At 31.0% G+C, this 24,044-nt stretch overlaps 3 protein-coding genes and 1 long non-coding RNA gene across 4 annotated transcripts; 3 read left to right on the top strand and 1 right to left on the bottom strand.

The window, feature by feature from the left end:
• Positions 1–348: 348 nt before the first annotated feature.
• LOC123689195 lies at positions 349–2,673 on the top strand. The gene has a single exon (XM_045628313.1). The coding sequence runs from the start codon at positions 373–375 to the stop codon at positions 2,671–2,673; it is 2,301 nt and encodes a 766-aa protein (XP_045484269.1). The 5' UTR covers positions 349–372.
• Positions 2,674–3,407: 734 nt separating this feature from the next.
• Positions 3,408–4,530, bottom strand: LOC123689209. Its single transcript, XR_006750233.1, has 3 exons — positions 4,481–4,530; positions 3,557–4,021; positions 3,408–3,483 (listed from the first exon to the last, which is right to left on the bottom strand). It is a non-coding gene; the product is annotated as an uncharacterized LOC123689209 (long non-coding RNA).
• Positions 4,531–5,087: 557 nt separating this feature from the next.
• LOC110996409 lies at positions 5,088–10,995 on the top strand. Its single transcript, XM_045628350.1, has 8 exons — positions 5,088–5,142; positions 5,666–5,870; positions 6,906–6,970; positions 7,295–7,363; positions 7,451–7,534; positions 7,616–8,302; positions 8,499–9,917; positions 9,999–10,995. The coding sequence occupies exons 1-8, from the start codon at positions 5,100–5,102 to the stop codon at positions 10,925–10,927; spliced, it is 3,501 nt and encodes a 1,166-aa protein (XP_045484306.1). The 5' UTR covers positions 5,088–5,099; the 3' UTR covers positions 10,928–10,995.
• Positions 10,996–13,251: 2,256 nt separating this feature from the next.
• On the top strand, positions 13,252–24,044 carry LOC110996401. Its single transcript, XM_022264054.2, has 6 exons — positions 13,252–13,429; positions 18,493–19,518; positions 19,590–19,796; positions 19,983–20,145; positions 22,480–22,632; positions 23,104–24,044. The coding sequence occupies exons 2-6, from the start codon at positions 18,504–18,506 to the stop codon at positions 23,186–23,188; spliced, it is 1,623 nt and encodes a 540-aa protein (XP_022119746.2). The 5' UTR covers positions 13,252–13,429; positions 18,493–18,503; the 3' UTR covers positions 23,189–24,044.

Below are 24,044 nucleotides of genomic sequence, written 5' to 3'. Positions count from 1 at the left end.
TGCACTTACGCACTTGTGTATTCATTTGCATAATTTTTTAACAGCAGGTGAGCTATGTAAAATAAAAATTATGCGGTGATCAATTTTTAATGTTTCTTGATAGTTCCAGATGAGTTTCCTTACGAAGAAACTTTTGAAAAATTCATGGATAGAAACGAGCGATATAAAAGATCCATAGATACAGTTTCTGTGAAAAGTCTAGAAAATGAGACAGTTAAATTTCATAACACGGTCGATGAAATAAACGAAGGTATAGCCTAATTTAAGCAATATTTTTGTTTTTATTTTAATTTGTAAAGCACTTTCTATTACATTTCAGATACATTAAGAAACTCAAATAAATCTGGGACTATTGAGGCAAAGAAAGTAAATATGAAAGAATCATCGACAAGGAGGAAAAATGTCGGTTATGACAAAACTGAGTTAAGCTCATTGCATATTGAATATAATCAACCCCAAGACTATGAACATCACATCGCTGAAAATAAAATTGATTCACCTCCTCATAGCAATGTTAAATCAAGTTTAAGTAACAAAGATCAGATACGTAACGTAATGGGAAATTATTCACAAGCTACAAAAGATCAAAATTTATCCAAGATAGTAGTAAACGAATTAAAAAAGGGCAAAGAAATAATTGGTGATAAAAATGTGATTCCAATGTCTAATATAACATTTACTCCAGAAAACGACACTCTAACGGCGATGGCATTCATAGCTGGAAATTTACTTAATAAACTTTGGAATATGGATAAAGTTTCAAGCGAATCTTTTGAATCTGATTCATTGAAACACCAAAAAATAAATGATCTCCTTGAATTATTTAAAGAACCACTAAATGCGAGACAAGAAATGTTTTTGAAAAATGCACTAGAAAAGCTGTCTCATTCTCTCAATAAAAATAAAAATATGCGTAATATTACTATATGTGAAACTTTGGAGACTGAGGATTTAGAAAATAAGTCAAGTAACACTATTTTTGATGTTAACAATAAGTGCAACAAAAGCAAAACAAGCAAATCTACAGAAAATAATTTCAACAAACCAAAAAACACTGATTCAAAAACTATAGATCATTCCGATGTTGCGGAAAAGTTAACAGATGTTTTAAATTTAATAAATAAGTTCGATAATACTCACAGAGAACTGAACAGTTTGAGAGAAAAGGTAGATTCAGCGTCAAAGCAATCTTCAGATGAGAATTTATCAGATAATAATAACAATAAGTTTAATTTATTCGGAAAAGTTTTAGAAAAGGTAACGAAACTATTGTTACCTTACAGGCACTCTAAAAGAATGATTAACAAAATAAATAAACTTCATCAATTGAAAGATGCACAACAGTTAAAGGGCAATGTATTCGGTAGCTTATCAATCTCTGCTAAAGATACAATTATTTTAGATTACCTCAATCATATAAAGAATAATCCAAACTGCTTACTGAGGAAATTAGCTGCTAATCCAGAAATTTTCGACGAAGATCTAATAGGCATAAAAGGAAACGTAATCGAAAGTATTACTAAGTTGCTTAATGGTAAATCTTTAATTGATATACAGAAACTAATTGTACCTCAAAAGACTACTCTGGGTACATCTACTACCACACAGCCTACAACTACTAAAGGTTTTCAGCAACTAAGAAAATCTAAAGAACTAGAACCAGTAAAACTTACTTCAGCTAAAGAAAGGCTTAAAACCCACCTGCAATCCATTATCTATGATTTAGTTGAACTACAGAATGAACGTGGCAATCATGGAACAGAAATAAATATTACAGACATCTTACCATGCATAAGTCATTTAATTGGTAACAATAATAAAAATAAAGAATCTTTAGAGATGTCTCCAACTAAGAAGAATAATGGTTTACCCATAGATAATATTGAAAAGTTAATAGATGCATTACAAGTAGAGTTTAGATCTACCTCCTTCACAAGAAGAAGTGACGTGGGAGAGCGATCAACATCAGCTAGAGTTTGGGAGCGTATATTAAAAAACATAGATTTTAATAGAAATAAATCACGTAGATTTCAGTTGGATAAATCGAAGTCTTACAGTGATTTAAAGAAATCGATAGAAAACATCGAAAAACTAAGTGGTACATATAAAAACTATGCGTTGTTATCTGTTATACCCGCTTATAAAAAAAGAATGTTATTAAAGACCTTACAAGCAGATGTAACAAGGCATAGTAATGTGTTAGCTGAAATTCAAAGTTCATTTAGTAGTTTGAAACAAATATCTCCTGAAAATTTAAAAGACGTTGTAGAATTTATAGATAATACAGCAACAAATATAAAGTTAAGCAACAACGTACTTAGAAATATAAATAAAACAAACTATAAAATGCAAAAGCCATTTCCAAAATTGTTAGAATTGAAATCAGAAAGAACGCCGCTAATCCAAAATTACATTAAACAGCAAAATAATAGAAATATAAAGTTAACTAGAGAACAGATAATGAATCAACTTATGCTTAACCGTATTCAGCTGTACCTAAAAATGAAAGAAGAAGATGGCCTCAAAGAGAATGACCTCAATTATAACATTGGAAAACGGGCTTTGGAAGCATTACGTAACGGTAATAGTAGACTTGCTAAGGAGCTCTATCAAATCTTAGTAGAAAGCAAATTGGTCAGAAATATACCACAAGCAAGACGAATGGGTAAGTAAAATAAAGCTTTAACAACGATAATTTAATAATAATTAAGCCTTATTTATTTCTTCACACATTTATCCATATTTATGATAGATACACACACTTAACATCTTCAAATCATCATCTCCAAAATTCTTTAAGCGCGTCAGGCCACGGTGTAAAATGACGACCTCTGTTTTCCCTGGTTTCCAACTTATTATATTACCCTGTTTGTTTACTTAAGTTTCTTGAAATCGCAAGTACATCAATAATTTTTCTTTTATTTCTTATCTTTTATCTTATTCTTATCTTATTCTTTAGTTTATTTAGTACAATAAAGGTATAATATATAATATCAGTGTTTGCGGAAAATACATAGACTTTTAGGTCTAAGAATGCGCCTAAGTAAAGTCACACATAAATTTTTTTGCTACTCAATATGAACCAGGAGTTTCTGGCGGTTGACTATTACACTAACACTTCTGCAATATTCAATGCCTTACAGAAACTAAAGTTTGTTTTTTTACGAAGATAATCGAAAGGGATTTTTTTAGGGAGACGAAAAGTAAATAACGAAAATAGAAAAGGTGCTATTCTCAATGCAATGAAGGAACCCTTGCTTAAAATTGGAGGCAAAGGCTTTCATGGCCACACTGAAGACATTATCTTTACAAAATAAGGAAACAAATATACTAATTTATTGTTTTGTACTTTTTATTACTAAATAAATTTTATAATGAATATATTTTTATTGAAAGTTCCTCAACCATTTCATTTTTGTCGTACTGTTGTCGTCTTTAAGGTCGTATGGCGTTGTTTTCTATGGGGTTTTCGTGTTCTGTGCCCTGCAATAATAAAATAAAATTTATTATTTTTAATTAATAAGCTTCATTTAAGTATGAATTAGAAAACACACACCATGGTGCCTTTTAATGCTTCTAGACACATTTCCTTTCTTTTTATCCACAGCAGGTTTTACTTTCCCACGTAAATAACTTGGAATTATATTTTTAATACGATTGAAGAAATTTTGCAACTCATTTGCTGATCTCTTCTTACGGGGCAAAACATTCAACTTCATTTGCCATTTCTGCATAATTTGTTCATATTTCAAAGAATTTATCCGTGACATTTCATCTAGTTGTTGCTTCTTTAAAATTTTCTTCTCTTTCCTCTTTCTTAAAAGTTCTTTAATGTCTTGTTTAGATTTCTTTATTATTTTTTTTAATTTATGAAAGACATTGTTATTAATCGCTTCGCCATTACCATGTACTAATACTAACGGTTCTGGTTCATAATTTTGTATGAATTGGCAACTCCATATTCCTTCCTGGTTGGACATCACATTTTGCAAGCTTTCGTGAGAAAACACGGCAAGTAGAGCTGTAACAATTCACAAGGGTAAGCCAATGTATAATAACATTAATAATAATAACGAAGACAGGTTGAAGAAAAGGTTTACTCGATTTTATAGGTAAGGGCCGAGGGCGGTCGCAAACCAAAACTCCTGTATGTCTAAATTATATACGTTTTGGATACTTAGCGCATACTGATTTCGTATTATATCCTTTGATAATGTCAACATACATATTTATAAAACACATAGCTAAGTCGTTTCTGATATATTTTTATATGGGTAACTGGGTGATGATGATGTGAGTTCGTACTCAAAACTTTTTTTAACGGTTTTGAGTATTGACAGAGTGACCATTAAAATAAATTTGTAAAAATAATAAATTTTCATAAGGGACTCAATATACGCTTGAATATATGTAGACTTAGATGTGGGGTTTAAGCATTTTTACGAGCAAAATCGGGTGAATATACTAGTAACTTCCTCACCAGAGATCGCAAGCAGGGCTCGAGCGGACGTGGCCATCGGAACAATAGGCATAACGTAATACGAACGTGTTTACACTCGTTTAAAGGGCTGGTACATTGTATAGACTTTAATATTAGTAAATGAAGGTGCTTTATGTTCCAAATATAAATAATTGTATAGATTCTTTTGCCGTAAATAACATCGCGGATGTATTAGAGACGATTGGCTTATTTTGTTAATAAAAGACGAGATAAGCGTAAGTGACTACAAAAGTAGGTTATAATTATTAAGATGATTAAGTACTCAGTCTTTTTTTAACGCAATTTAGTAAAATTATTATATTAATCTGTATTTACGTAATACTATACTGCGTTTAATTTATGGGTTAAATGTAAATCTAGTTGTTGCTCAACAGAATTTTTAATTAAAATTAAGTCATGATACAATCACTAAAATATTTTAATTATAATAATTACTTTATTATTAGTTTAACAGATTAAAACGAAAATTTCTAACATATTCTATAGGATGTTAAATCTCTTATTTTGGAGAAAGTTCACCCCTGAAGAAACATTGAAATGCAGTGTTTACAAACACACATTGTGCTACCGATTGGCGTGATTTTAGTTGGTTACAAGTATGTTGCTACTACTGCTCTTGTTCCAGCGATCCATTGCCATTGGTAAGCATATAAAAGAGCAATCAGAATATTAACATAGCAACTAGAATTAAAAAAAACTACGGTCTGGATTCAATACACTCCATGTATGCGTAAGATATTCTTTACGCCGTCGTTAGCAAATCTACTAAAACAGGAGTGAGAATTTTATAGGCCGGCAATGTACTCGCGACCCTCTGGTTTTCAGAGTGTGAGGTAAGCCTGCCGTTTGCCCCCTTTTCTACAAAAAAAGGCTTCAGATTTTGTGTCCTATCGAAAATGACGGAACGAAAACTCGTTATTAATTAACTCAGTGTGATAAATATAAAAAAACTAATGTATGTAAAATATTCGACCAACCAAAAGAGTGGATCTACAACTAATCTAATCAGCGGATCAAGCGGTCAACAAGTTGTATGTACCTACCCTACCCTACCCTTAAATTGCAGCGATTGGCGATATCCTTGCTATAATGTGACAATCGTGATATTTTGATGACAAACATAAACACGCGATTTTATTCAGTATTTTTTTTATTTCTTCTAAGAACTACCACATCAGGGAAAACATATAATCAAGACCATCAACTCCTGCCCCGATGTTGGCTACTTTTTCCAACGTGATCCGGTGTTAAACGCTCTGGAACCTGGACCTTGTCTGCTCTGCTTCTGTAAGGAGAACACCTCAGCCGTCTGCTGGAGACGAGAAAACAGTAGATGTGATCACAAAAACTATCGACATTACGGTAAAAGGTAAACAATTATTTTTTACTTATAAAATTAAATTATCGTGGTTAATTAAGCTATTACATTTTGTCGGGTGTTATCTATCTTGTATATTTTTAGTACACTTTAACAATTTATTTTTATACCAATAAACATATTTTTATATATAATTAAGTACTTAATATCTAGATGGATTGGTAAAAAAAAATAATTTTAATCAAGTCTAACAAATCTTTACATATATTAAGTACTTACCAAAAAAATAACTAAAATTTGTTGAAAGTTACTTTATTGTTTTCTTTGTAACACTTAGGGTCTGTTTCACAATGTATGGATAAAGTTCCAAATAGCTATGCAACACATCAATTATTCGGAAGATAAAAGTTCCGAATAAGCAACTTCGCGTTTCATGACGAATAGCGCTATCTGACGGGCGTGAAATGCAACAATAGTGTTTATCTTACCAATAAGTAGTTAAGTAATAGCTTAATTGGGACTTATACGGACATTGTGAAACATACCCTTAGGGTAGTAAACTTATGATTTTATTTAAACTACAAAAAAAAACAGTTGTTAGAGCTCTCTTCGCCGACCACAATTGAGGCGAACAAGTCAATATTAACAGTTAAATTGTAAGCTATTCCGTTGTACGTTCTTTCGTTACGTAGTGATTATTAGGTATATATGGGATATGTCTTAAAGGTAAATACTCTGCTACAGAGCATTTCAGTTTGGTATGCACAGAAGGTCATCGCCTACATACATTCTTAAGCAATTGTTATCTTGTCTTGTAAAACCCTAGTAAGAATTTTTATTTTTTATATATTTGTTGTTGTATATTTATAATTTGCCTTAATAAATACAAGTTTATATATAAAATAATTAGACTGAAGGCTGATAAACAATCGTCTAAATGTCTCTAAAGAGATAAAAAAGTAATATGTTGTACCTTGCATCGCCTCCGTTGTTCAGTTGATGATGTAATTAATTCAGTCACAAATATAAACTCGTGTCAATGTGTTTTACATGATACTCATCATTTTGTGATTATAATTCACTCAGAGAGACAAGACAACGGCGGAGTCCAGGGTTTACCGACATTTTCTTTCGAGATGCGACCAGAGATGGTATGTTACTTTGAACACACACTAGCCAAAAAATAACCTACCTTGACTTTCTATCTTTTAATCACGGCTTAAACATTGCAATGTACGTCCTCTCGTTATTTTTGCGCAAGATCCTGGTAAATTAACAATAATTATAAGTTAATTAGCGATTTAACATCACACCCGCTCTCCATTACGTAAAGAGGGTTTGTTTTTTATTATTTAATAAATTTCTGCAAAATACAGTATATGTTTTCAAACATAAATTTTTGCAAACTTTCGCCTGCCACACTAAATCTGGCTGTATTATGTACCGAGACTAATATGTTTAATTAAAAATTTCAGTATTTGACAGACGAACACCGGAACAATGCAAGCCTTACGAGTCGAGTTTCAGTGAAGGATGTCCACCAGGTTCGTTGTTTTACTGTATACTTACATATATAAATAGTATCATGTTTGTTTCTAAGCACTTATTGTACACATTTCTCATATTTCTAGCGGACTGGTGCATCGGTTGCACAGTATGTGATTGTGACGCTAATGGGAGGTGGGATTGTCATATTTTAAGCTTCTGCCCAGACAGTAAGTAAGATATAGGATTGAAAACTAACTATTAATATTATAAAACTAACAAAATAAAGTTGTAAATGTGATTATTTACAGAAAAAGGCAATAAGCAATTACAAAAAAGGAAGAGACCGTATAGAAGTAAAAATATTAAAAGAAATAATATAAAGGAAGAGAAAGCAAAGAAGAAAGATATTTTCAAGAAGATACCACCTGAAAAAATCACACAAAGGGGAAACTCAACAAAAAAGTTTATTAATAAAACGCACACAAAAAAATCTTCTAAGAGGTCACCTAATATAAATGGAAAGCCTATACAAGGAAAAAAGCAGACTCAAATTAAGAAAACTGCTAAGAAAATCCAAAAAACAACAACTAAAAAGGCAATCGACTCAAGAATTATAAAAAAGAAATCAATAACAAATCAACAAATTAAAAGGAATGAATATAAAGAGGTTCTTCAGAATGTAAAAGAGAAAAATGATACGTATAAGTTAGCCGAAGCAATTGTGAAAAAAGTTATGTCTAGTGTAGAAAAGCTTATGAATGAAAATCAGAAAATATTGAATACTATCAAACCAAAGATAGTACAAAAACGACAAATGCCTAAACGAAATGAAGCAAAAATGAAAAAAAGCACAAATAAAACGGACAACACCTTACCAAGAAAACATTGGATAAAAAAAGTTAAATTAAATAAGGATAAAGATCACCCAAAATACAATACAAGGGATAAAAGAAGTATTACCATATCCGATTCAAATATAACAGTAACTACCGTTGGTAAGTTTAAGTCACATTTCTATATATCCGTAAAAGGAAAAGGATAGAGATTTTTATGTAGAAATGTGTATGATTTCTACTCAATTACTCAAGTCTTCATTCACTATTACAATAAATTTACATTTAATTAAATGCAAATTTATTCTTACAATTATTTTAATATAAATAAATGTATATTGTTAATCTATATTTACAGATACGACAACCATAAATCTTCAACTTAGAAATGAAACAAAAGTTAACTTGTTGGACGCATCAAATATTAGTGCTGCTTCGACAAAAACACTTTACTACAAATATGAGCTTAACAATAGTACTATAGGCCCAAAATATAAAACTAAAATTGAAACTTTAACAAGTAAAGTAGACACTAATCATTCAATGAGTAAGGCCAACGTGAGCTTAAATCACTCAATTTTTAATGATATAGATAAAGATTTTATAAAACAGCTTCAAGATTTAAAAATAAAGCACGACAACTTCATGGCTTCAAGAAATAAACTTAATGATAAGTGGCAAGACCTCCACTCGTTACTATCGAGAGAGTACAATAAACGTATGTACAAGAAATATAAAGAGAATGCAACCGAATCTAATGTTATCAATGACAAGATTCAAAACACTTCATGTGGTAAAGTATGTACATTCAAAAAGGTATTTAATAAAATTATATATGAGACAGATTCCAATAGTACAGATATAAACAAAGCAAGGATTAAAAAAATTAGTTTAGTAACAACATTGAAAAACTTTTTTAAACCTTTGTTAACCAAAATTAAGCCTCGAACTAAAAAGTTTATACATCCCAGAAATAACAAAAATGTTCTAAGTACTCTTTGCAGAAAATTTGATTTATGTAAACCCGATTTAAGTGACAAACTGCTACGATTTAAATTGACAGAACTGAATCGTGAGACACAAAACATTTTTAAAATTGTAGGTAGCATTAAAGGCTTACTACATTTATTAAATACAACTAGAAACACATCAGAAACTGAAATACCTGGAGTAGAGAAATTAGATCAGATTTTGAGGGAATTGTACATGATTGATGAGGATAAAACTAATATAACAGAAACTAAACGAATTCAAATAAAATATGTAAAACGAAATACTCAAGAATTTGTTAAATCATTAGAAAAGTTTGCATTCACCCTGAAAGATATAATTCATATTCTTCAAAAACAAAATAAAGTTTCAAAATTACATCATACGAAATATCAAAGAAAGATGAGATGTGCGCAGCATCCGGTAAACCGAAAACAAAAAATTGACGATAAATTGACGAAATTAAAAAAAATATTACTAAATTATAACATACTTCAAAATAGGTTTATGTCAAAAATGTATGATGTATTAACAAGTTCGGAAAGTCACGAAAATGGCGTAAAAGCAAAAGTAAGTGAAACAAGGGTATTTAATAATTCTTATGATATTGAAACATATTCTAGAAATATCATTGAAAATCTTAGGAAACTTCAAATAATAGGACAAAAACTGAGTTCTAGATCGAGAGTTAAACGTAACGCAATGGGTGATGACGATGCCATTGACTATTTATTAGTACTTATGGAATATTTGTTAAAACAGAACAAACCTGTAATAAACCCTCAAGGTAAGTGTATTTTTGCAATTCCGCCAAACTGTATGAACTCATTATAAAGATAATTAATATTAACTCAATATTTTTTCGCAGTTAGTGATGGCATCGACTTATTAATAGACGCAATAAAAAATGCACCTGATATAAAACCTATAACATTCAATGCAGTGCGCTTTACAACATTTAGAACTCCTACAAGAACAACCGATTCTTCAGAAAAAAAATCATTTAATAGTAGAGTATACAATAAGAATAACAATGGCAAACACTACTTACATACAAAATCAGAATCATTTGATGATACTTTTTACGACCCTGATGAAAAAAATAATTTAAAAGGAAACGAAATGGATGTTACCCCCTTTTATAAAAACAAAATAAAAGAAAATCATATTGAAAATACAGAAATTGTAGGTGAAGAAGTGATAGATTCAGCCCATGTTTATTTTAACAAAAATCCAGCTGATACGGCAATAGACACATTTTTAAAAGAAAATGAAGGTAATAAATCGTCAAAAAATAAGTACGAAGTGTATAATGCTGATGATGATGATGAAGATGATGATATGGATGTAACACCTAAGAAATTACACAGAAATAAAGAAGATGTTTACATGAAAGCGGAAATCGATGTAGAAAAAGAGCGCGAGAAAGTTCTTAATCACCTAACTGATGTAGTTGATGAAGTAAGCGTTAGTAAAAACAAAAATGAAACAATCTCAAACCAAGATTGGGAAATCGAAAACATAGATCTAGATTTTAAAGTAGAAACAACCACAAAAGTGACACTAAAACCACAGCAAGTAACACGCACTGCTAGAAGGCATGCAGATAAATACACTAATCCAATAAGTGGGATGTCGAGCGAAGAGCTAGATAATCATTCGAAGCCGGTTATCCAGTCTACTAGCAAATTGAAGAAAATAGACATTTTCAATTCGTTCGATTATAATACAGAGAGAACAGATGTTGATTCTGAATCAAAAGAAGATAAAAATGATGCGTTTTCAGACTTTGTTTAGAACAAGGACACCTTAATTCTAGCATTAGATTAAATTAAAATACGATTGAGATTAATTAGATTTAATACTAGAGGCTGAATTTCGGTCACGTTATATTATTTAACGGCATACAATTGTTATGTCATATATATATATCATATATGTGTATGTGTACTTGAACGTTTAGATTGAAAATAGTTATTACGTTTTGCTCAAACAATTGTATCAAATTATTATTTTAAATGCTAGCTCACCTTGTTCCTATTTCGTGATCTGACAATCTCTTGGTCCCTTTAGGGTCGCGTTTATGTGAATACATCGTGTGATTAGATTTTTCCAAATTTAATTGTAAATACAACATATATGTTTATTTTCATTTTAATTTTAATATATTGTAATTTTAATCAGTGTTGTATGCCGACATTAGCAGTTAAGTTTCGTCATTTTATTTATTAAAGATTGTACTAAAATAGAAAAGTTATTTTTATATAAAATATCTATAAATACAATTGTTTCTCGTCACTAATCATTTCAAAACACGGTTTCTTAGCGTTTTGTATGAGATAGGGACAGCTTTGCAAATAACCCAATTTTATACTCAAAGAAACTGCTTCACTGGGTAGCTAAGATAAGGAAGAAACTAAAAAACGGCCCCAAAACGGGCGAAAAAACGGAAACTTAAAATGGAATTGAATCAGCCAATTTTTTGTGTAACCGTACTATGCCATTGGGTTTTATTTGATTTATATTAGCGTTTTAAATGTCAATGTCAATTGATAAAGACGTAATGACTTATTAGCAGTTACGTAAGATACGTATTCTGCGCATCCGGAGTGAATGTTATTTCCTTTACATTACATAAGATTTTAATTGGAACTACATATGTCCCCGACTTTGTTTTATTTTTATCACACCAACGTGGGCAAAAAAATTATAACTAAAAACAAAATTCTAGAACCTATAATATATATTTCTATGCCTAGTTACAATGCAGTTACTTGCATAGGAGCTCCAAATGTTATAATAGATTATAAGAAATGGTTCCTTTTTAAAGTTTGCATTTGTCGTTTTTCCAGTTGAACAGATGTAGTACTTCACTTACAAGCATCGGCTACCACAGTAACCTCTGAACCAATCATACCGTGTTCTGTAAAGTATGTTGCTAACGTAATTTAACCCCAATAAATACGATTCTGTATTGAACGATCGCAGTTTCTAGATCGTAAGGCCTTCGATATCGAATCACTGTTAATAAAATCAAGCAACGCAACTTCGCTTGGCCCTTGTTAAATAAGCGAGCGGTACTCATTTTAAATTGAATTATTGTTTTTTTATTTTACATATTAAATATATAAGCGTATTCCTCGTGAAACAATACCATAAGTAGTTGTTTTTACTTAATTATGGTTAAATTTTAATATACAATTCATTTGGTAGACAAAATTATTACTCGCTTCAACTCATAAAATATGCATCTCTGCTAAAATAGCTGCCGGCGTCGTTCCGCCCCGCTGGCCGCTGCCGCTGCCGCCTGTATTTCCGCTTATAATTACACCAAACGATGCAAGAACCGTAATACTGTATTTTTATTTAATTATGTAGTTGTGTTCATATTTTAAACATTTCTATTAAATAAATTAACGATTATATTCTAAAGACCTTAGCGATTGGTACCTACTGTTTAAAGTTTCCGCAAAATTCTTTATAGATATAAGAAAATATTCTGCTGACGACTGACTCAACGTTAAAATATAGGCTAAGGTGTGTGGTAATTTAAGTGTAATTAGAATTTCAATACTTATAGTATTATTAATACGATAAAATATTTGATGTGAATGTTATCTTTGATACGTTTGACAGATTCAATTAACAGGCTCACATAAGCTTAAACAATTTTTTTTTGGTTATTCATAAACCGAAAACTAGACAAACGCTTGCAGTTATATTTATCCAATATTCGCTATACGCTCCAGTTTTGTGTCCTTGTAAGCAATGTACAATAACCGATTAAAACTATACAAGGGCTGTCAGATATCTGTTTTTTGTCAATAATTTTTTTTAAATGTAGCATATTTGTGGTGAAAATTTAAAAATCTTTAATTCAATTAGTGGAAGGTAAAATCAACAAATACAAACTAATCGTAGAAAGCCAAATATTTTTTTAAATCTAATAATTCTATTTCTTTAATAAACCTTGCTAGCTTAATAAAAAAACATTTGACGTACGTATTTCATTAAAACAAAGTTATAGATGAAATTAAAATCGAGATTGCCATATTTTGGCAACCCTGCTCCCCGCCAAAGTTCAGTCTCACCTGCAATCTCGCGTTTTGACATTTCACCGGGTTTTGGCGCGAACACCGCTCGCCGCCACAGATAATTTATACAACAAAGTTACGCGACAGTTAAAACTCTATTATAATATTTTAGTGAAAAGGGAAAGTTTGGTGACTTTGTGACCTGTGTAATCGGTATATTTGAGTGTTGCGGCGTGAAAATCTAATTTTAATACAATTTTTACAGGTATTAATTATTCAATTTGATTATTGTTAATATTTTCCAGTACCATGTAATATAAGAAGTTTTTTAGGATTTAAGCAGTAAGGCTCAATAAGGATTTAACAAACACATCGTTTTATCAGTAGGTAGTAATTTGAAAACGTTCATCAACGTTTCCGAACGATTATATTTTGGGAAAATATAAGGGGTAAATAAAATAAACCCAACGTTAAGGATCATAGCGAATTATAGCATAATATTATCATCATATAATGATAAGAAAAATATAATATAATAATGTTCAAGAAAATATAATTTCCGGTGTCATTTCTAATGCGGAAACAGAAAATGTGACAAAAAATTTATACAAGACGCAACACAATCCCTATTATTATTTTAATAAAATTAATTATGACTATCTACTTCGGCTTATTATCTATTTCATTTTGTTGCTGGTATTATATAATTAAAAAGAAATTAAACTTGAAACTAATATGAACGTCGTCGTGTCGTTTAGTTCTTGTCTATATTGACATTGTGTAGGGGCTATTAGTTCTAATGCGAGTATGTACTATAAAAATACTAATTTATTGCGATTTCTTAAACCTGCAAGTCTTAATAATGAAATTGCCCAACTTCTTCGCTGTTAGATATTTTAGAGTCCATTGTTCCGAGAATTGCAACACGTAAAAGTTGTCTGGAGGTTAAGAATTTCAGATTTTTATCGATAAATATAATTAAGTATGTATTGTATAGTAAATACCGCTTTTACGGTTTGTTCTATTTATGGCTCCCTGGGGACATTTTCCAGTGAAACAATTATTTAATTTCAGGTCAGCTAGAGCTAGGCTAATTAATGCCTATAAAGAAAATTATCACTATGCTTTTATTATAATATAGGATAGAAATGTAGAATCAGTAAGTCGAATACTTTATTTAACTCGTATAAGAAAAGCTAAAAGTCCCAGGTTTGATTCACGATAGAATAAAAATTTCTTGTTGTTCTTAAGACAAAGATAGCTGATAAAGATTACTTTATTACAACGGCGTTTCATACAACATAAAACATTTATCATGAGTTTTTTTTAAATAAATATTCATAATAATGCTAAACTAAGATAAAAAATAGGACGCAGGTATTGGCCCTAAAGCTCTATTAAAAACATTTGGTTTAAATACATGATGCATCAATATTATATATTTTATTCCATATCTTTGGTATTTTTTTTAATGATATGAAAATTGCTAAATAAATAAATTACATAGTGAAATAATGTATGTCGAAAATACTCAAAAAGGATTAAAAGTAGCTTCTCCATTTGGGTCCATATGGGCATTTTATGGCTTGTTCATGAATAATTCTTCAATAGTAAAATGATTAATTTGTAATCAATCTTAACCACCATGGCCCCAATGCCAATAAGTGGCCCCGTCAGTTAAATGTCAAGGCAATCTCGACCATTGAGTGCCTCTCCTAACTTCGATTGAAAAAATATAAAGTTCAATGACTTTGCACGAACTTTATGGTTAATTAACGACACTGTCTAAAGCGCTTCTTTTCATCATCTATTTCTTGAGATTAGGTTCTTTCGTCCTCAGTCAAGAGTTAAAAAAGCAGTATTAGGTGCTAATAACAATAATACAGAGAAAGAACAAAGAACCACAAAACAAGAAAGAAGAGAAGCACGCTGACATCCCCAGGTGCCATAGTGTACGATTTGAATTGTCGTTTCTCGTAAAAACAGCAAAGGAGTGAAACTCCTTTCCGCCTTCCATCTTTCGTGGACAGTTTAATATGGATTCATTCAAGCTGTTAAATAGGAATCTCCTGGACGGGAATGGCAATAGGCCCTATCTTGCTTAACATTAGAAAACATCTGTCCAGTAGTATACAAAAAAAACAAATCTAATCTAAAGTAACGTATTAACAATGCGAGGCCAATACTGACAATTGACATATAAAATATTAAACAAGGAAAAAATAATCGCAAAACAGGATTCGTTTAAAACATGATTTTTTAAGTAGCAACCAACGATTTTGCAACTTAACAAATAAAATAAAACAAATATGTTACCACACTTTACAAAGGTCGGTTAGTTTTGATTTGTCAATCACCTTCGATAATTTAACAAAACATAGAGTTATGATGAAATATATTAACTGTTTTGTTTGCTCATCTTCTAAAGGTCAATACCAGAATCTGGTTTGTTTTTCACCGAATTTATCGAAACGTTTTTTAATTTAGATAATAGATATAAAAATAAGAAGTAGAACATGTTATCTCTAAATCCCTTAATGAAATCTCTAAATCCCATCCTTGGGCCAATAAATCATAGATCCTAAACTTCTTGTTATAGTTCATTCTACACTTATTAAGTCATTTTTTAAAGAGAAAATTTTAAAGAGCAATGGGCATTGAATATTTGAAGTTAATTGTTAGAAAAATGATGAGAGTAAATTTTTTACGATGCGCATTTGCACATCGTCACAAAAAACACTCACCCCGAAGTAGTCAATATTTTAGTTTTTTGTGATATCTAAATAAACATTATTTAACTAATAATAAAACTTTCAATGTATTAAATACCTTTTTTATTGCTTGTGTCGATTTTTCTGTAAACGTAGAACAATTAAAAAAAATCTTTTTATCTTGTTACACACGTTTTTTCAAATTGTTACATGCACGGATAACTAGATTTCTTTACCAATAAAAAAGCTTACATTCGTTAATTTGAAGTTACACTCCAAGATACATTTTTAGATTACATTAAGCGTATTGCTATGCGAAGATGAAAATAGTTAATAGAGCTAAGAGATATTTTTTTTATTGTTCCTACAGTTGCCATACTAATTAGCTAAGGATCTAGTCAATATGACTTTGACTTATGGTCAGAATTAGATGTTATAGCTATTTGAATTTACGTATATTTTAACGATGTTCTTCATAAAAGCAATAATTAATCAGCAATACTTAACCTAATCTAAATAATTTTCAATTGAAAAGATTGTGTTTTTGTAAGGAGCGTACTTCACCAGTACTCTCATTACGGACTCCTGTAAGTCCAATAACACTAGCAACAGCGATTCCAATGTTTTATTCAATATCGGTCTATCTGTTGATGTTGCAACATTGAATTGCGCGACAAAAACTGAAAATATTCTGTTCCAAATTAGAGTTATTCACCTCCCGGTGTTTACAAAAATTGATCAATGAAACAGACATAGAAATGTCTGTGTTATTCCATAAGAGGGTTATAGGGAGTATAAATTACCTTTACCTGTAATCTTAGATATATTTTCATCATACTCCCACATTACTTTAACCTGTTATTCCGACATTACTCGGATTAAGTAAGTATCAAGTTTGTAACTTTAACAGGTTGATTACGTAAGTTATCTAGACATACCCTTACATAAAACTTACTTATGAAATACAGCCCTTTATACGCAATGATAATAATATGTGTGGTCTTTAAAAATCTTTAGCAATCAAAGAAGATGACAAGACCTATAAAGAGACCTGTATTTAAGTAGTGGAGTTCCTATCTGGTTATGATTGTGGAAATTCGTAATATTTTTAAGAGTCTCTGTAAATAAGACAACTAAAATTTAAACTTGTTTAATAACTTTTAACTTTTATTAACTGGATAAATAAAAATCTATTTAAGTTATACGCTTGGACCTTACAAATTACTATGCCTTTGACATTAAGACCCATATTACACCGGTTTCACTGTATATATCTATGTTTGACACTTCAAATCGGACAGATTTTAATACATATACAATACATTATTAGTTTAAGCGCCTATTTCACAATGTATGGATAAAGTACCAAATAGCTATGCAACATATAAATTATTCGAAAGATAAAAGTTCCAAATAAGATACTTCACGTTTCATGACAGTCGTGAAACGCAAAAATACTGTTTATCCTACCAATATGTAACAAATAGCTTATTTGGAACTTATCCGGACATTGTGAAACAGACCCTAAATATCAAGAAATGCGAAATGTTAAAATGTTAATTAGTGGCCGATGGTATATAATTTTAAAAGTATAAGCTTCGATGAATGAGTTTGTTTAGATCAGTGCTTCCACGCCCCACAGGAGGTCCATTTGCCTGTTAAGGGGGACTTTTTAATTTTTTTTAATATTTTATATCTTATTTATTTTTTTATATCTTAGCAATTTAGTTATAGATATAAAAATTGTGTATGTTCCATAAAATATAATATAATATGGCTAAGGTAGGGTATGGTACAAAATAGGTTTGGCAACACGAGTTTATATTATTATTAACGGCAACCATTTTTCAAGGTTTATTGTATTGTAAAATTTACATGATTAAATTGTAATAAGGACACTATTCACGAGAATTCAATGCACGACACCAAACCGGTTTTGACAATTGTATCTTTGATTTTACGTCCTTTGATATTTGTAATCATTATGCTAATAGTTATTGTTTTCATTGCATGTAAGTAAACACGGAAGGCTAATTATATTTACTAAATAACAATTCGAAATAAACGCATAAGCTTCTTCATAAGACACTCTTAAACATAGTGCAATACTTATTAATTTTTGCTTTGATTCAAAGTTTGATAGACGAAAGTGAGAAATGGCTATTTGATACTGTATTCGTTTCTTGCATCTTTGTAGTTTGTTACATCGACAAGAGTTCTTAGTTATAGTTTTTTCAATACAAGTTTTTTAATTGCTGTAAATTATACAGAGCTAGTGATTTTAATTTTACAAAATATGTACGTCCTAACCTGAAGTTAGTCAGTTCCGAAGTATTTATTGTTAAAAGACAAATATGTGTGTATAACACAAAGAACGTTTATGTTTTTGAAGTACACTTAATGAATGCTATAGGGTGTCATGTTAAAATCCAAAGATTTCTATCACACATAAATTAAATAGTACATGAATAAGCATAATAAGATATGTATCTTGCTTTGTATACGTGAAGGTCATACACTTCGTGAATTATGACACAGACAAACATAAAAAATGCATTTAAGCAACATTAAGTAATAGTGCAATAGCTTTTTAGTTCAATGACGAAAATATTTTCAGATGGATTCGAGATGTACCACAAGGTGAGGCGAAAAATGTACTACATTTTGGGAGCCATTTTATTTTTAATTGGATTGTCATACGCTCTGCCGATAGCTTTAGACATACCTGAGTCTTCGAAAAATGATATTGATAATGATATCATTGATTTCGATGAAGAATATTCAATGAAATATAATAAACAATATGGTATTTTGCCATGGAATTCTGCTGAGTTTAATAAAGAGTCGTATAGATATATCATAGACAATGCGACGCAAGATGAAGACGAAAAAAATATAACGAAATACATAACAACAACAGGAAAGGATGAATTAAATGTTATACCAATAGAACTAATTAGTACTACTGAAAGTTCAAGAGACGAAACAACAACGGAAGACTTGACCGTAATACCTCTATCATCTACTGAAAAAACTAGTGTTTTCTTTAATGAAACGGAAATTATAGTTGTATCAACTGAAAAGTCCGAAGATTTCAATTCCACAACAGACTTTTATGAATTGACTACAAGTGATAGGCCAGTTATAAATGATAGTTTAAGTTTAAATAATAATCCTGTAGAATTAACTACCGAATTTACACCGACCAATTTTACTACAGAATTTATTAAATCAGTAATAATAACGACAAATACCACAGCTACAAATGCAGCAGAATCAACAGTAGAATCCAACACTACACACACAAATTTCACTGAAACAAGTAATGCAACAATCACTGATAGAGATATCGAAAGTGCAGAAATACCGGATGTTCCCCTGTTCACAGAATTAGATACCGAAGAACAGGAAGTTCCAGAAGATTACTATGACAATAAAGATATTGTGCCAACTCCAACGCCGAAGACTGACGCACTTTCAGTAATCTTTGGCTTTGCTGGTAGCGTTGTTGAAGGAGTTGTTGACAGTGTGGCGGAAAGAATTTTCCCCAAGACTTTATATGATCTGTTAAAGCGAATGCAGAAGCAGAATGAAGCGCTAGAAGCAGAAAGATTGAGAAGTAGAGAGGAGAATGGTGGAATTGGTAAGTCAAAGATTTACGTTTATTTGTTGTTTTATTCACTCTTTGAATTCGCTCACGATCGATTATTTCAGGTCAATTTACACGGGGCGTCATTAAATCCATATCAAATGGTCTCAGTAGACCGTTAAGTCAGTTGATGGCAGGTGCCAGAGATATAGGGTCTTTGGATAGTGACCGTGGCTTTATCAGTAGTCTTGCATCCGGTGTAACCAGCGTGGCAGATGCTGCTAATTCTATGCTTGATACGTTCAAGGATCGAGTTCAAGCAATTTATCCAGGTAATCATTACTTAAGTCTTTTAAATCTTACACATTTTAAAATGATAAATATATATCAAACCTCTTTCGTTCAATTTCTATGGTAGAATGTCGCTGACTCATTATAAATACGTTATAAAATGACTAACATTTAACAAAATGTTCCTGACGTTTCATCCAGCCCTAACTAACTTTGGGCACTTTCAGGGACTCTTTGGTGCGGAGACGGCCATTCTGCCCAGGCCAGGTCCAGTGATCTGGGACTGTTCTTCTTCACGGATACCTGCTGTAGACAGCATGATTCCTGTAAGCTATACATTCCATCGGGGGAGACCAAATTTGGATTAACTAATACTGGTCTATTTACAAGGTCAGTATTTTTTATATATATGCGTAGTTATGTTTGTAAGAGAGAAGTTCCACAACTTCCTAAATAAGTAGTCACTGTTATTAACCATTTCAATGATTATCTATTTGTATTCGTGCAGGCTGAATGAAAGAATTGTCCAAGACAAACTTGATTAATACGAAATTTTTCTGCATTGATTATCATTTGTTTAAGTTACTAAAATGTAACCAAAAATACTTAATAAAATTTCAAAGGATTTTAAAATATATTAAAAAAATTGATAAGTGGGTCTAATAGATTTAGAAACTTGATTAAATTAATATAGATCATTAAATTCTAAAACATATAGGTATATAAGGCATCTACATTGGTAAGAAATAAATGATGATAATGAACTTCATTTCTCATTACAAAAAAAAATATTTTATTTACATGAGAAATTTAATGTTAATCAAATGTATAGACGAGCGGTCGTCATTAGTCTTCCCAATTTTAGTCTGCCATGTTCACTCTAACATGCACCTTTAATGCACTTTTGAATTTGTCAAACGCACTAATATTGCGAATTTTAGATGGTAATTGATAGAATAATTGCACACCCTCATACCTAATAGACTTCTTCAAATAATTTGTACGCGGCTTCGATAAAGAAACTCGCTTGATTTTTTAAATGATAAGCTACTATGGACAGTTATTTAATTCTTTTAAATTAAGGTACAGGTGCTATAAACGTTGTTTAATCGTCTTAAATTTGGTTTATTAATTATTATATATGAGGATATTTTGAACAAAGTTAATTAATAAAAGCAGACTTTCGAATAAAATCGCTGAACATTTATTAACAAGGTTAATGACCGCTTCCTAGTAAATTATTGCAACTTTTTAAACCATACAATTTATTGAGCATAAAATTACATTTATATTTGTAAATATTTTACGTCACTTCTTGCATAAAGGCCATTTAACAATGCCCAAATCTGGCTTTTTAATCTAGTGTAATTTGCATACGTTTGCTAAACTGACACGATATAACATTGACCTACTTAAGTTCAAAATTATTCTACTATTTAGTATTTCCTGGCACAATAGACATTTTTTAAACTCGCGTAACTGCTAACTGCTATTTAGACGGCTGTCTGTACCTTCGAAAAATAATTCGCATTCTTCGATGACAAACATTTATTTATATATTTTATAAGTTCAACTTCCTGACGCGAACACTACATACGCTTTTATCTCACTCAGTTGTGTTTTTTTATTTAACCACGTTATTTTAAACCTATAATATTTTAATATTCATTATACATAATGATTTATATGTATCAGCAAATTTTAATCCAAGATCAATATTTTAGTGTTTTATAATAATGACAATACCACACTAAGTTTACGTCATGAATTGAATTGTATCTATTATTTTGTTATTAAAAACTCACTTCAAAAGGATTCTTCTAAGAGGATGAGAAATAATTCTTTTGTGACACAATATTCTAACGCAATCCGTCCTATGTCAAGGATGGATATAATTAATTAACCTTTTATATAATACAGCAACACGTTGTTTGCAACAGTTGCCAAAAACCAGTAAATGAATGAAATAAGATCAGTTTGGCATACTTTCACTGGAGTTACATAAGTTGTTATATAAGTTACAAGCGTTGCACTTCCGAATTACTTTGTCAACGAGAAATGCCGGCAGATCTTTGTTTACCATCGGTTTCTACTGTTATTTAAATATATTTAATCTTTGGAAATGATGCGGTGTCAAGCAATGACAAAGTAGTTACGCGTAATTCAGATAAAGCTATTCGCATAATTGTTATAAATTACAGAAATAGGTTCATAAATATTTAAGCTAACAGAGTAGGTATTAATTACTTTAAATTACATTGAAACCTAAAAAGTATTTTTACACCGTCTGCAGTTTTCGCGACAGTGTGAACTGTGAACTTACCAAATATTCTCAATATCTATACTATAATATAGATCTCAATATCTATACTAATATGGTAAGAAGGAAAGATTTGTTTGTAAGTAGGTTTGTAACGAATTAGCAAAAAGTACTGGACCTATTTACAAAAATCTTTTAGCATTTGAATGCTACATTATAACTGATTAATATGGGCTATAATAAGTATTAATTGTAAGAAAAAATTAAGGTACCTAACTAAATCTACAATAGTGTTACCCAAGGTATTAATTAATTAAATAACAAACTATATCTACTAAAGAACCCACATCTATATCTACTAAAATGTTGTTTATTTTTATTTATATATAAAATTTCTTAATATACCTACCAGAAATAAAACAAAACGAAACTCAAAGCATTTATTCATATTAATTATGTTTCAGATCGCACTGCAGTTGCGACGCCAAATTCCGGGAATGCTTAAAAAAGACCAACTCGCTGGTTTCTTCCCAGATTGGACTAACTTATTTCAACGTGCTTGGACCACAATGCTTCCGACGAGCTCATCCCATCGTTAAATGTGTGAGAAGAACCAGGTAGGATCTCTATGATACAATTAGTACTGTGTTCTGTTCCAAGCCGACAAAGATACTCTTATAGGTTTAAGAAAAGTTTCATTTCACTTACATCAGAAGAAGAAAAAAATATATCATCTACGCTTCATATCATCAAAGCCCATTTACCATCATCACAGGCCTTTTCGGAACGCTAGCACCAGTGTTACAGGAACGCTACTGTCAACGTAATCAAATTCGTGGATAGGGTCTAACATCCAGTGGCTTCATCGTCACTAACTAAAGGGCTCCAGAATGCATATGTTTCAATTTGTAGTCAAGTAGGTGATCAGCCTTCAAGCCAGACACCCATCGTTGGCCTGCTATGTTGGTATGCAAAGGATGTTAACCTTAACTGTCCAAACAAAATTGCAGAAGAAAAAACTAACAACCAGGATTTCTTGTGTGTACTGTGGTAATCTTTCGTCTCTCTAATACTGTCTTTGATTATAGATTGACCGGTCAAAAGTGTGAAGAATATGAGTTGGACTACACCAAACCCAAAATGTGGCAGTGGTTTGACAACGAGAGCTATTAAAAGATACGTGAAAAGTGAAGATAAATACATAATAATTGCCATTGATATAACCTAAAAGTCAGACGTTTTTATACGAGCCATGTTATATAATGCTGATTTCAAGGAACCAATTTTAAATACCAGCACAGCGGTTGCTTCGCTTGCAATCTTTAATATCTATGAAACATTGTATTCGGGTACAGTACAGCTATATTGCACAACCTTCATAAAAGACAATTTAAAAAGTTAATTAAGCTTGACAGCTCTATAGTCTATGGTCCAAGCAATAATGAATTTGGTTCTTAATTTAAATTCTCATAAACGATAATAATTGCAGGATGTAAAAAACATCCGTATTTGGTAATGCGATTACCAATGTAATAATCTTTACAACCGGATACCGTATTTTACACTATTAGATGTTAAAGTTCGTGTTGCTGCTATATTGCCCTTAAAAAGAAAACAAAATCACTACAACCTTTTTAGGTCTGGGATCTCATATTTCTGTATCTGTTTCATGATCATTTTTATGTCTAATAGGCAAGTAGCCATCTGTGCCGGACATAAGCCGTCGACTTTTTGAGTGTAAGGCAATCCCTTCACCGGTCGAGCGTGACCGGTAAAGTTCAATAAAACCGATTAAAAAAAATCCCTTAATCTGTTGATAAATATAATAGGGTATCAAATTTCAGAGATTTTTGTAATATATCCTATTTTTACAATTTATATAGTTTTCACGTAAGCTATAATGAATTCAGAATGAAAGGATATATGTATAGAATGGGTCATATTGAGGGAGACCCATATGTGTGTACATTGATAGTTTTCATTAATTTAGTCGTTCTCTTATACTGATTCATGTACAAAGTGTAATTTT

This window comes from Pieris rapae, chromosome 5, assembly GCF_905147795.1.
Source record: "Pieris rapae chromosome 5, ilPieRapa1.1, whole genome shotgun sequence".
Classification (NCBI taxonomy): Eukaryota; Metazoa; Arthropoda; class Insecta; order Lepidoptera; family Pieridae; genus Pieris; species Pieris rapae.
The sequence above is the reverse complement of the archived record's forward strand: the minus strand, read 5'-3'. Positions and strand labels throughout refer to the sequence as shown.

Excerpts from the sequence above, each read along its gene's own strand:
- LOC123689195 (XM_045628313.1), top strand. The coding sequence starts at position 373 with ATGAAAGAATCATCGACAAGGAGGAAAAATGTCGGTTATGACAAAACT.
- LOC110996409 (XM_045628350.1), top strand. The coding sequence starts at position 5,100 with ATGTTGCTACTACTGCTCTTGTTCCAGCGATCCATTGCCATTG. Across the intron at positions 5,871-6,905 it reads TATCGACATTACGGTAAAAG|AGAGACAAGACAACGGCGGA; the intron begins GTAAACAATTAT and ends TAATTCACTCAG. Across the intron at positions 9,918-9,998 it reads ACCTGTAATAAACCCTCAAG|TTAGTGATGGCATCGACTTA; the intron begins GTAAGTGTATTT and ends ATTTTTTCGCAG.
- LOC110996401 (XM_022264054.2), top strand. The coding sequence starts at position 18,504 with ATGTACCACAAGGTGAGGCGAAAAATGTACTACATTTTGGGAGCCATT. Across the intron at positions 19,519-19,589 it reads AGAGGAGAATGGTGGAATTG|GTCAATTTACACGGGGCGTC; the intron begins GTAAGTCAAAGA and ends CGATTATTTCAG. Across the intron at positions 22,633-23,103 it reads AAATGTGTGAGAAGAACCAG|ATTGACCGGTCAAAAGTGTG; the intron begins GTAGGATCTCTA and ends CTTTGATTATAG.